At 32.1% G+C, this 13070-nt stretch overlaps 1 protein-coding gene across 1 annotated transcript; it reads left to right on the top strand.

Moving 5' to 3' along the window:
• The first annotated feature begins 324 nt into the window (after nucleotides 1-324).
• On the top strand, nucleotides 325-12328 carry LOC126780574 (uncharacterized). Its single transcript, XM_050505171.1, has 8 exons — nucleotides 325-493; nucleotides 1505-1684; nucleotides 3239-3324; nucleotides 3579-3749; nucleotides 7603-7746; nucleotides 9043-9183; nucleotides 10661-10783; nucleotides 11113-12328. The coding sequence occupies exons 1-8, from the start codon at nucleotides 416-418 to the stop codon at nucleotides 11213-11215; spliced, it is 1026 nt and encodes a 341-aa protein (XP_050361128.1). The 5' UTR covers nucleotides 325-415; the 3' UTR covers nucleotides 11216-12328.
• The last annotated feature ends 742 nt before the right edge of the window (nucleotides 12329-13070 follow it).

Below are 13070 nucleotides of genomic sequence, written 5' to 3'. Positions count from 1 at the left end.
GGTTCACAATCAAAGCTCTCAAGGAACCTACACACAAATCGAATAGCGAATGGAAAGAACTAGTTATAGAAATCGGTCTGGTAGTTTCTTAGTTTTTCGTATTAAACCAAACAATTTCTCCATTTTATAGATGTTACGAGGTATTAGCTATTGTCTTTTTACATAACAATTTCAGCTAATATATATTAGGCCTTATTAACAACATTGTAACACTGGCTATTTGTTTTGTGAACATCGTCGCCATAGAGAAATATTTAAAAAATTTGAATTTAGAAGGAACATGACAAATTAATTCCTTTAGAATATAACCGTGTGAATAGCTCTTTGTATTATGTAGTATTTGCCAGTGTCGTTAGACTTAATTGCATTTTTTAAAACAGCAAATTAAACACAGTTCAGATAAATAAGTACTACAATGGCCAATGCGGACTTTAGAAAGGATGTAATGCCAGTACGCCCGAGAAGCGTGTATACAGCACATTCTTATAATCAGGTGACAATGCTTGATTGTTTTAATCATTAACTTTTAAATATAAAACAGCACTTGGTCTTATGATCAAAACATTTTTTACATTTATTTTAGTATCAGATAGAGTTTCTTAAGATAAGAGAACGTCAATAAAGATCGAGTTGTGTGTTGGTTCATTTAATATTTTTAAAAGCTTTAATTTTACTTGCCATATTAGAAGTTGCTATTAAAAGTTAATTTACACTAATAAGCAGTAAACCAATAAAGTGAATACGAATAGAAATGGAAGTTGGTATTTTAATAGTACGAATTTAAAGGGCACTAGATTTACCGAAAATAGTCGCTGACTATAATATTGAAAAAGTCTTTAAACATACCTAGTACTTATACTTATTATTGCACTAACTAGTGACAATTAAACAACACAGTTGAAATAGTCAGGTCATATAAATGGCGCTATCACGGAAAAAGAGATTACGGGTGTGGTCTTAAATAAATAAGTTTGATAAATATTGCAATAACATTACTACCATGTATGGATATTTATAAATATCGATTCGTATACCATATTGCATTGTGTTATATTATGTTTATATGAATATATAATATTATATAAATCTTGGTTTTTGGTTCTGTTTAAAACAAAATAACACTTTTTTTTATAGAATGGGAAGGCGGACGAGCATATGGGCCACCTGATGGTAAGTGGTCACCAAACGCCCTTAGACATTGGCATTGTAAGAAATGTTAACCATCGCTTACATCACCAATGCGCCACCAACCTTGGGAACTAAGATGTTATGTCCCTTGTGCCTGTAATTACACTGGCTCACAATTACAATTTGATTATAGAATATTCTATCCGTAACAGCCTGTGAATGTCCCACTGCTGGGCTAAAGGCCTCCTCTCCTCTTTTTGAGGAGAAGGTTTGGAGCTTATTCCACCACGCTGCTCCAATGCGGGTTGGTGGAAATATATCTGTAATGTAGAATATTCTATATAGCCTGAAAAGTAATACATGAGTGGGTTTGTAGGAGGACACAAGCCTATCAACATTCCAAGATTACAGTAAATTCCTGGAGGGTGGTCTCGGACAAGCAGAATTAGTTGGTGCATCGGGCTGGCAGCCTCCATGGAGAGCTCCATTGCAACGCAAAGCACCTTTCTACCCGGGCGATGACATCTTTCATGCTGATACGTGGCGAGAATTGGAGGTGAAATAATCTCATTTAATGTATTTGATTTCCAATTTTTGCTTTAGTAATAATAAAAAATAGTTGAATAAATAAATGATTATATTATAAAGGTGGGTTATTTAGAATATAATATTTCGTATATGCATAGATTAATAAACACCGTACACCGATTCTCCATTACTATTTCACTACTATTCGCTGTATTCTCGTACAAATGTAGTTTTAAATAGTTAGGTACATATTACTTTTCTATAAGTTGTAATGACTTAAAACTTTAACTTGAATGCTTAGAGAGCAGGCTAGCAGATTTTCTATATGATTCGATAACGTGGCAGACTTTATTTATAGTGACTATTGTTCTTCATAAAACCTTCGGCACCACGTCTGTCGCTATGGTAGCGCGCGTTGTCAATGGCTGTCCATTCACTTGAATGGCTTCGAATTTCGTATAAATAAAGAAATATGAGAATCTTTTTGAAGAGAATCGGTAATGTAAACAAAAATCATTGTAATATTATATTTTTTTTTAATGATTGATTGATATAAATGCGTATCGTGAATATAATATACAAAAATCTTGAGTTTTTCAAAGAAAAAGACATTGTGAAGTAACAAAAGAATGGTCTTGAAACATGTTGCCTCTGCGTTTTCCAAGTACCAATGCTTAAAATTGTCAGTATGTCTAACTTTTTAAAAAACAGAAGAAAATCCCTGTAATACCTGAAAATTTTCTTCTGTCTTCCTTGTGATTTCAATTTTTTAGTGGTCACAATGGTAAATAACTTAGTGCCCTTTTTTAATTACGCCTCGAAGCACCTGTACTCTTTAAATTGTTAAATAAAAGAGCGTAATTAAGATCTTAGCTTATTAGAACAAATCGAAACATAGAAAATCAATTTATCGAATGTTTGCCAGCTTTCTAACCAGAAATTAGATATTATAACATGTTATATTTTTACAATAACAAAGGATAAAGTCAATCATAGCTTGTAAAGAGGTAATACAATACCAACCCCTTTAATCTGATTACCTTAATGGATCGCGTCGGCGAAGCAAAATGGACTTTGGATTAAAAGCCAATCTCTAAGTGAGAATTGCCGGGAAAGTAGAAATGTTTTATGCTCTAACGTTTTTTGGTTGTATTGGTTTGATTTGGTCCATTATTTTTTGCCTTTAGTAAAAGAAAGTTATTTTTTATATTCCGCTTAAACTGTCTAAAGAGGAAGTCAAGATCTCTTGCATCTTGTGTTCGCTTATTCCGCTACTTAAACATGAACTTACACTCTAGTGTACATTTTCTACGCAGACATCTTCAAGTATATACATTTGATACCGTCTAGATGGTAGGTATGCTATTTATAAATGCCTTCGTAAGGCCCATTCTACTGATATACCGTTGTCTGTCCGCGATTGATTAAGAAATTTGTTAAATCATTTAAAACTTTACTTTCTCTGTTGGGCATGTTGGGCAATTTGTAAAATAATACACAGAGGTATACACATAAAATCAGTATATTCGAAATGAAATATATTAATCTGCTATGCGCGCTCTACGCTTCCTTTCACTTTAAGGTTACCGATGGAATGGGAGGTGCAACCTATAATGTTTCCGTGACTCCGCACGGCACTGTCTGTATGCGGTTAAGGGATCGAGTTAAGTAAGTATTATAAATGCATTGTGCGATACAACGAGAACTTACTTAGCAATTAACAAATACTAATTAAAAATTATTATTTTGAAAATATATTCGTGATAGACGAAATCTGTATTTTCCTAAAGTTATGTACCTAAAAAAACTTTCGTATTTTTTATTCATTCTCTAACAATTATAAATATTTTTTATAATACTCATATTCTACTTAGTAAATAAATCTTTTAATAACACAATTTACGTATTTAATTTATTACTAGGGTGGATATGACCATCGACGGGGCAGTGCGCTTGACTAACGCTAAAAATAATATAATACTTGCGTTATCTCGTTCTGGAGCTTCAGCCGCTCTCATCCACCCTAACGGCCGCGTCTACCAATATGGTTCAAGGGTCGAAATTCAAGCGAGACACCAGCAAGGAAATAACAAGTAAATAGAAAATTGTATTTTATTATTAGTGTCTGGTTAGGGTAATATTGTACAAGTTTTCATTCTCGTACCTACATTTTGTACCTTTTTTAAAAAAAATCGTACATGATAAGCTCTTTTAAGCCGATTTGCTTGGTGACCAATTTTTTTGTAAGAGAAAAGGAAAATATACTATTGATCCGTAAAAATACCTCCACCTACTGCTATACCACCCACACAGTTGTTTGATCCAAAATATAAAAGGTGCTTTTAAAGATATTTTGGCCTACAAAATTCATTTGAATTATAAATAATCTCGCTTAGAAATATGAACAAAAATTTTTTTTAGATTTTTGGTTACGCCACACATAGTGGCGCTGAAATATAGTCCAAGAACCGGGGTTACAATAAACTATATTGACATGTATCTCATGGAAATTTTGTCTGAGTGCTTACTATCACAGACCTAAGAAACTCCCTTTTTTAAATAAACAAATATTGAAAATGATCCATTTGTCTCGTCAAAAGGATATTTATGCGTCTGATTTTTCAAACACTAATCTGTTGGGACTTTATAATAAGTATTGTCTATGAATGCATATGTCAACTGTCTACATTTCGTACATCATTAGGCCCACCCGTATACCCTTTTGGTCACAGAACTGGCGAACATTTTGGTACACGATTTGCACATTTTTCGTATCGATTGCGGTTAAGTTCAAATCGATACGTATGGATTTTGTCCAGGTTCCATGTTGTTGCGTATTTGAGCTATTGTGCTTCAAGTATGTAAAATATTGGTCTAATCTGTAATATCATGTTTGCCTTTGTGGCTGGTATTCAAAATCAACCTAGAAACGAAAAAAGTTCACGAGGCAGACAGTGATACGTATTTGTGAAAAAGCTTTACTAAGTGATTTGTTCATAGCTCTAGTTACATATATTCGATTTGTAATGAAGTAGGATAAGGTTGATTACAATAGTCATGGTATCAGCACCACTCACTAGAAGCGATGTCTAAAAACGAAAAACAAACTCACTAAATTTGAGCTCAAGTAAATTATATATATATAATAAACAGAAGCACCCCTCGAAAGGAGCTCAGCCGAGGATGGCCACGCAGTAGTTTTAGTGTGTAAGAATCCAACATAACCCGCTAAGCCCCTTCCAGGTAGTCTTTCTGAAGGTTTACATTACGTGAAAAAAAAGATGGACTGTAATACTCTTGAGTCACATTTTTTTAATCATACCGTAAATACATGTAATTTTATACTTATCTCCAGTAATTATGGCTATCTATAAATCGTCGATATAATGTTTTCATAAAAAAAACAAGCGCATCTACATTTTATTTTTCATTTTAAACTATATCTAAAATAATTGCAGTCAAAATGTGTCTAAATACACATTATATTATACTGTATATTTTTTTTACAAAAACCATGTCGTTTACATATAACTTATGCAGCGCGTTTTGGAGAGGGTTGTTTAGTATGTAATATAATTTAATAAACTTACTCTAATCAGCGTTTTCGCCTGCGTCACATGAGCACGCGCTTTTTTACAATAAATCAGATTGACAAAGTGTTTATTGTTCACAATTGCGGGGTGGGCTTACGCAAAAACGTTCTCTGTACCTTATGGAACCGGAAATACATAACACGTCCATTTCGCACTGTCATCTCTAATACTACAAGCACAAGTAAAGCTATACGCAAATCGCAGGGGAGAAAACATGGAGAATATTAGTAAATAGTTTTCGTTAGTCGCTTCACCCGCATTCGGGGAAAAGGAAACTGGTTGGATAGATTAGGTTTGAAAGAAATGTAGATAAGAATTTATTATTCGATCCACTATGATAATTATGACGATGTTAAAAAAATAATAAAAACCAGACGGCTCTGTTACGATTGAAAAGGTAATATTTAAATCTGTCCAGGTATATTAAAGGTTTTGGTGGAATAAAGAAATTCACATATGTATGTACGTATATGTATATACCCTAAAAACATGGCACTCATTTTTTAGGCTGTCGTGTAAAACGGCGTAGCTGAGTAAGGAGGAGGCGCTAGATAGCATAGCGAGAAAGACGGTACCTCAGAAACCAATTGACTAATGATGATTATTTTTAATAATAATAATAATTTATTTATTCAAGTAGCAAGACTCATATACAAAAAAATAAAATAAACACTACTACGTACTACTTATACAATTTACTGGTCCAACTTTACAACAGCGGTTTATAAATATACAGTCTAGTCTGTTAGGAACCATGATTAGAATTTTGTTTGAGCTAGCCCCCTGTTCCCTGTAAACCAAGGATGCACACTTTTTTCGCATTTTGCTCATAACACATTGTTAGTCAGAAATAGGGCGACAGCACCCCATGATTTATTGTAAAATTTAAAAAAAAAACAGTTTTCGGTGATTTGCTTAGTTTTTTTTTTTACTTTGATTGGAACGTGATTGTATTGTTTCTTACAAAATTTCAAAATAAAAAGTTATTTACATGCGTCAACAATTATACTTACACGTAAGCTCTTATTTTTGTGCTGAAACACGTGTATGCACGTTTTTTTTTTGTGGTCAATTTTTAAATTTAATTGTAAATAGAAGGGCAAGGAATATGGGGTACCCCATACATACTCTACAAAAATCAACATTTTCCACATGGCCAGTCCCTAGCTTATCGCGTTATAAGAAAACGAGAAAACACTACAATTATAACTTTATATGGCGATATAAAAGATTAGAAGAAGCTGGAACAAGAAAAAAAAAAGAAAAGAAAAAATCAATAAGAGAAAAAGAGTGACCAAAGAGAAAAATATATCTAAGGTTAGGTCATCAACAAAGAGCAGTGAAAGTGAAGTTAAAAACACACATTGTCATGTTTGTCATTTTGAGTCAAATGAAGGTTGGGCTGCATCGGCTGAAAAAGGCAAATGGGCTCACTGCAGCTGTGCTGGAGTAGATGATGTAGACGGAGATGCGACGTTTACTTGCGAATTTCGTCAGCAAAATTAAATAAACTTTTGCAAACCCTATCTTGCCCCTTAGTTGTACCCTAGTTACCCGAGAGAGGGGGCAACATAAGAAGATCTGACTCTGACTTTTTCTATTTCATTTCATAACATATGTTCCTCATTTCATTGAATCATAGAAGACTGATTACCAAAGATGATTTTTAAAATAAAAATGATATTATAAACACCAAAATATTAGTTTGGTTGAGGTTCAAACGATAAGTAGCCCATCTTGCCTCTCTCTCCCCTATTGTTTTAAAAAGTATTTAATAAATAAGTCATATGGTAAAATGTCATGATGACGTAAACACACAATATACGCCAATACTTGATTTGGCTTAGTCGTGTCTGCAACGGGATCTGTGAAAAAAAGGTTTGTTAAAAAGATACAATTATAGTAAATATTTCCAAAAATAAAAAAAATATATGTATTTATTGACTTTCGATTTGGAAAATACTGTGTCATTAAAATTTTCAAATGAAGCTTTAGCTTAGAAATGCAAATTAATATTTGATTTGGCTTTTACACTTTCCTATTTTATTGCGTTTTGCGTTCGCTTTGAAGTATCACGATCCAATGCACTCATTGGACTTCAATTAAAGAGTCAAAGGGATCGCTACCGGGAAATGCTGACATGGATATGGCTTTTCGCTTTGTGAAATATTTCTCTATTAGGTCTGAAAAAATGCAATTTGCTAAATAAATAGGCGAGGTTCATATATACAGAAAATATTTTTCTATCTATTGTACTTATAAGTAAAATACTGTGCACGTTTAATCTCTATTTTCTTGATTTTTATTTACCGATTAAAATAAAATGTTATAAACTATTACCTACGTTTCTTAGGTATGCCAAGATGTGGTACAAGGGAGTGTCATTCACAGCAGAGCAATGTGCGCTGGTGTATTTAGTAGACGCTGCCGGAACACGCACTACAACTGACACCTTCCTCGACATGAGTCAAGATTTTACGCTTAACGTCTTCTACAAGTAAGCGATGTTTATTCCATGGCACAACTTACCTTATATATTTGCTATAATTATATTCTTAATAAGATACATTTTCAAACAAATACAGAATTTGTGTAGTATTCAATTTATCTAATATCAATATAGGAAATAAGACCTCGTTCAAATATCATGTATTATTAAAAATCACCAGCCGTCCGACTTGTCACGGATATAATTAAAGTATAACTCCGAGAAGTTTATTTAATATATACTAACTTATTCGCAAACAGGAAATATTACAATACAATTAGTATCACTCCAAGCGATCTTTGTTGTTCATACACAATAGATCTTTAAATAAAACATAAATAGTTATTGTTGAATTATTTATATACATTTAAAAACGTAAGTAACGTTGTTAAAAATCGTAAAAAGATTTCACAATTTAATAAGAAATCTAAGTATTTTTTTAGTTTTGCTAGCATTCGCTTGAAATCCTCGCACTGGCGTTTTTATCAGAGTGTGTTTGCTTAAATCTAAAAATATATAATCATGCTATATATAAGATTTGTCTTATATATTCCACCTCTAAACTATAAGCTAATATACTTAGAGTGTTGTTTGTTATTTTTTATATGCTTGGGACTAAAGTATTTGCTTGAATCCGGAAAACTAAATTAAGAAGGAAATTTGAAATTTACGTAATTAATATTTTGTAGCGCCACCTTTAAAAAATTTTAACTTCAACGTAGCCAAAACATTGTTTTCGATACTCGAGTTTGACAGCAAATTATTTTCCCCTTTATCAGAACGCTCAAAGTGCAGAAACACCTCAAAGCGCTTTTATTGTAGAGCGTGTTTGCCCGTGCCGCGGAGTTCAGACAATTGAGTTGATTCTTTTGTATAAGCAACACGAATTTTCCGAGCTTTATGCATACATTTTGCATTCAAAATTTGTTTTTCCCAAAAAATTGAATTCCGTTGAAAACTTAATTTTTTACCCGGTTCGTGTTATTTTTTAATATTAGGTAGGTGCATTTTATACATTAATTAATTTATTTATATATATATATGGTAAATATATATTACATAATATATATATTATATAAATATATAATATATACAAATTCAACAACGGAAAGTCAGCATTACGAGCTCACCGCTTGTTTTTATATTTTGTTTCCAAAAGTACAATTGACATAAGTTTATTTGGTAATGACTTAATTAAAATAGTTAATTCATATAGTATTTATCCGCCATATGTCAGAATATAGTTTGTGTTTTCAGTCTTCGAAATTAGTAGTAGTTTTTTGAAACGTAATTCTTTATTACCAGTGAATCTCGCCACGGACCGTCGTACGTAAATGAGGCGCTGTCTCTTCTCCAAGCTGTGCAGTACTGGCTCACTGATGATGGTACCGATAACTGGATCATTAACAATGTCCGAGTCAGCCAGACTTCGGACGGGCTGGTTAGGTAAATACGCTTTTATTATTACTAATTATATATTATTATTGTGTTGGTTTCATCAAAAGCTCTAAGCAAACCGAAATTTGGCCACACCTTTTATTATATGTAAGTATGTATTTGAATGTAATTGATATGAAATAAATAAAGTATGAACATTATTGTAAATAATAAGTATGAAAATTATTCGCATAAATATTGTGAAATAAAAAAGATAGACGATATATGCCAGAGTTTTAAGAGTATTGACAGTTATCGACGTCGGGAAATAAGAACGGAAAAGGGGAGGAAGAGCTGCGACAGACAGTATACTTTAGACTGCCTATACAAAACCGCCGTTAAACATTCATAGTGCTGTTATTGCGACAAGGTTTATAAATAGTATAAGTAATTATACATATATAGGATACAGCTTTTTATATGTGAAATGGTCATATTTTAATTATATGAAAGAATCATAGAAAATGAAAAAAGAATCACAGATAATGTATACATAACACAGCTTTAAATAAAAAGGAGAAAAATCACAAATACAATTAAGATTATTTAGTATCTGCAATAATGGCATGACTAAATTTAGCGATAATATCGCATTACACAAAAAATTTTTGCATATTCAGGTTCTGGGCGGGCATATCTGTCATCTCTCGATAGCATGAGCAAGCGACCCGTGGCGGTCCTCGTTACGATGGAAAGCGCAGCAGTACGCTTAGTCTTTAGTTATCGTGTCTCGTGGCTAAGAATTGGCTACAGGTTGACAAAAAAATATACAGGTCTAGAGTAGTTAAGGGAAATTACATTGATTACACAACTTCAGATAACAATTCTAATAATAATGTCCTCCAGACCGATTTCGGCTACGGCGACCAATCTCAAGAGAGATTAGCCAACAACATAGGAGACATTATAGTGCACAAGTGTGTGCGCAAACACAGGCGCTTTTCTGTTTTATTTGAAGTAATAAATACATCCTTGTTCTTCATCTATGCAAATAAATAAAATTTTATTTTTTATTTTTTTTATAGTGTCTGTAGGCGGACGAGCTTATGAGTCACCTGATGGTAAGTGGTCACCAACGCACATAGACATAAAAAGTAAGAAGAGAAAAAATAAGAAGTAATAACAATAAAATAAAAATATACAGAACATTAAAAAAAAAGATGTTTATAAAATAATACTGATCGATAAATATGCAGTGTGTCGAATTTATATAAGAGTCATATCTAGTAGTTTCTTAAAAGTAGTTTTTTTTAATATAAATAACAAATACCCTTAAATTTGGTTTGAGATAAAAAAAATTACGTCAAGAATAGTTTGTATTTAAAATTGATTTAAGAGATATACCAAGTGGTTATATATGTATTTTATTAAAATGAAATATTGTAATTGAAAAATTATACGATGTAAATTCTCATTGGAAACAAATTTTTGTATAATTTTAATTATTATTAAACAAAAATCGATAATAATTAATATTGTATGGTAGAGTTCATCGCTGCAGCCACAAGTATCAGCTGCGAACTAGCCCAAGCAATGGCTCAGCTTCTATCACCAGCCCCTTCCTCCATTGCACGGCTTCTCTCGGACAGACGCAGCACCTCTTCGTACGGTGAGATAATGGTTTCATATTTAGATATTTTGTTTACTTGTAATATTTTATTAAAACTATTTAAATTGTAACTGAACTATCTATTATGAAATGTTAGTGATTATCAATCTTGTAGTACGGATCAAAAGGCAATTGGAGATTGTATTTTGTTGCCCTTTATTATATTATCAAGAGACGAGATGAGAGTATTAACGTATTCAATTCGAGTGGATGTTGCAATATTATTAAAATTAACAAGTCATACCTAGCAACTCGCGAGGCAAAGTTTAATATTGTACTCGACAAGTTGCAAAATGTGTAATAAATTGATAATAATTATAATTTTGCAGGCGCGGAGAAAGGCGTATGCATTTTGACGGAAACTCCTTTATAGTTCGCAACGCTGGCCATTCTGCCGGTTTCGACGACAAGAACCAACTCAAGGTCTATTGAACCTTCATTGTCGTCGTTCCCAATACCTATATTATCATAGTATTCAATTTCAATCGTTGTTTTACCAATGTTGTACAGAACTACGCAGGCTTTTATATCTGCCACATTATATCTATTATCTACGTCATATAGCTTTTTGGTTAGCTTGAAACTAATGTACAAGCTGTACAAAAATTTCGGGTATATATGTTTGTAATATAGTTAGATATTATAGTTGTTAGTAATAACCGGTTGTCACTAGCCTAGTTGCCGATGTAATTTGTGTATATGAGCGCATATGTCGCACAGCATGAGGAATTGTATGTCGACGATCTTCTAAAATTTTATATATCTAACTTCGATTTCACAAATTATATAGTTTTTTTTTAATTGGCTGAATGTCGTCACAGTTAAGGACTATGACTAAACTTATTTTTCATATTTGATTTGAGAATTTGATGAAAGTAGTTAAAATGAAGTTTGCGTTTCTCTAGCTTAATGTTCAATCATCGAAAAGTATTTAAAATAACCGATGCCTTTAAACGAATTCCCCAATATATTGCTTCCACGTGCAACGCACTGGCGAGGTGTTGCGATGTCGATTTATTACTGAACGTTTACTGAAGTAATAGTTCTTCGTTAATTATTATTAACAACTATGAATATATGTACATTTAGAAAGTATATGCTGCCAAGACAATTTTTACCGCCATTTTCCATAAAAGACTGTAATAGTGAATAAGACTACAGTTGTATGTTAAGTGTTAGACTAATCAATGTTCCGTAACGTGTTCTATGATCTATCATTTTTAATTTGTATTGGTTTTTATGATTTTATCACTTCATAGTTACTAAAGAGTATTTATATTATCTATATGTGCAGTTGATACTTTTTCAAAGATTTCATTTAATGCGTTGTTACGTAAAGTCTGATTTCCAATATTTTTATTGGGTTTTGAATTAATATAACTCGAATCTTTTCACAACGCATTAAATTAATACGATTGCCAAAGTGTTATTCCGAACTTGCTTATACATATATCTTTCAGTACTAAAGATAACACTAATTTAAAGAGATTTCAATCTTTTACAATAAATAACCACTTAATACAATAAACGCTTCTTGGCAGTCAATTAATGTTTTATTTAAACATATCTTTTAGACACAACTTACCAGGCTTGTGACATTAGTTTCATTGGTCATAAAACATCAAGTATGGAAATAATTATCATATGTTATTATCTAATAAACATTTTTTTTGTAATATTTTTGTTTATTCCTTAATTTATATAGCTGAACAGATGATCTTACAATACTTTTTTTTAGGGTAAAGTACGATTAAGATAATGAAATTGGTCGCGTGCATCAGAATGATTGTACAAAGTGACACATCAGCTTTAAAACAATACCAGCATTTAGTACCTTTTTAAATATTTGGTATCTAAGTCCTTAATAAAAAAAAATGTAAGGTTATTCTGACGTCAAGATATCAATATCAATCCGGCCGTTTTGTGCAATTGTTCTTACACAGTAATTTAATACATATTTGGTGGCTTAATATATTAGGTATTTAAATAGTACTAAATAGGTACTAAGTGGTATTTTCTGATCTGTCACTTTGTACAGCCATTCTGATGCACGCTGCGTAAACTGCTTTTGCTTTTTCAGGATACAACAAAAATAGCAATGAAATACTTTAAAACTTTAATACTTAAATTAATAAAAATAATTAATATGACTTATTTTTAACTATACTTTTAATACTTTTAACTATAGCTTAAAGCCCAATAACATAAGGTAGTTACAGGTGCAAATCGTATCCGCGTGTAACTTCCGCTCCCTAGCCACTCTCTATATTAAATGTCAGGAGAAAAT

This window comes from Nymphalis io, chromosome Z (assembly GCF_905147045.1).
Source record: "Nymphalis io chromosome Z, ilAglIoxx1.1, whole genome shotgun sequence".
NCBI lineage: Eukaryota > Metazoa > Arthropoda > Insecta > Lepidoptera > Nymphalidae > Nymphalis > Nymphalis io.
Note: the sequence above shows the minus strand (reverse complement) of the source record. Positions and strands in the feature narration are given on the sequence as shown.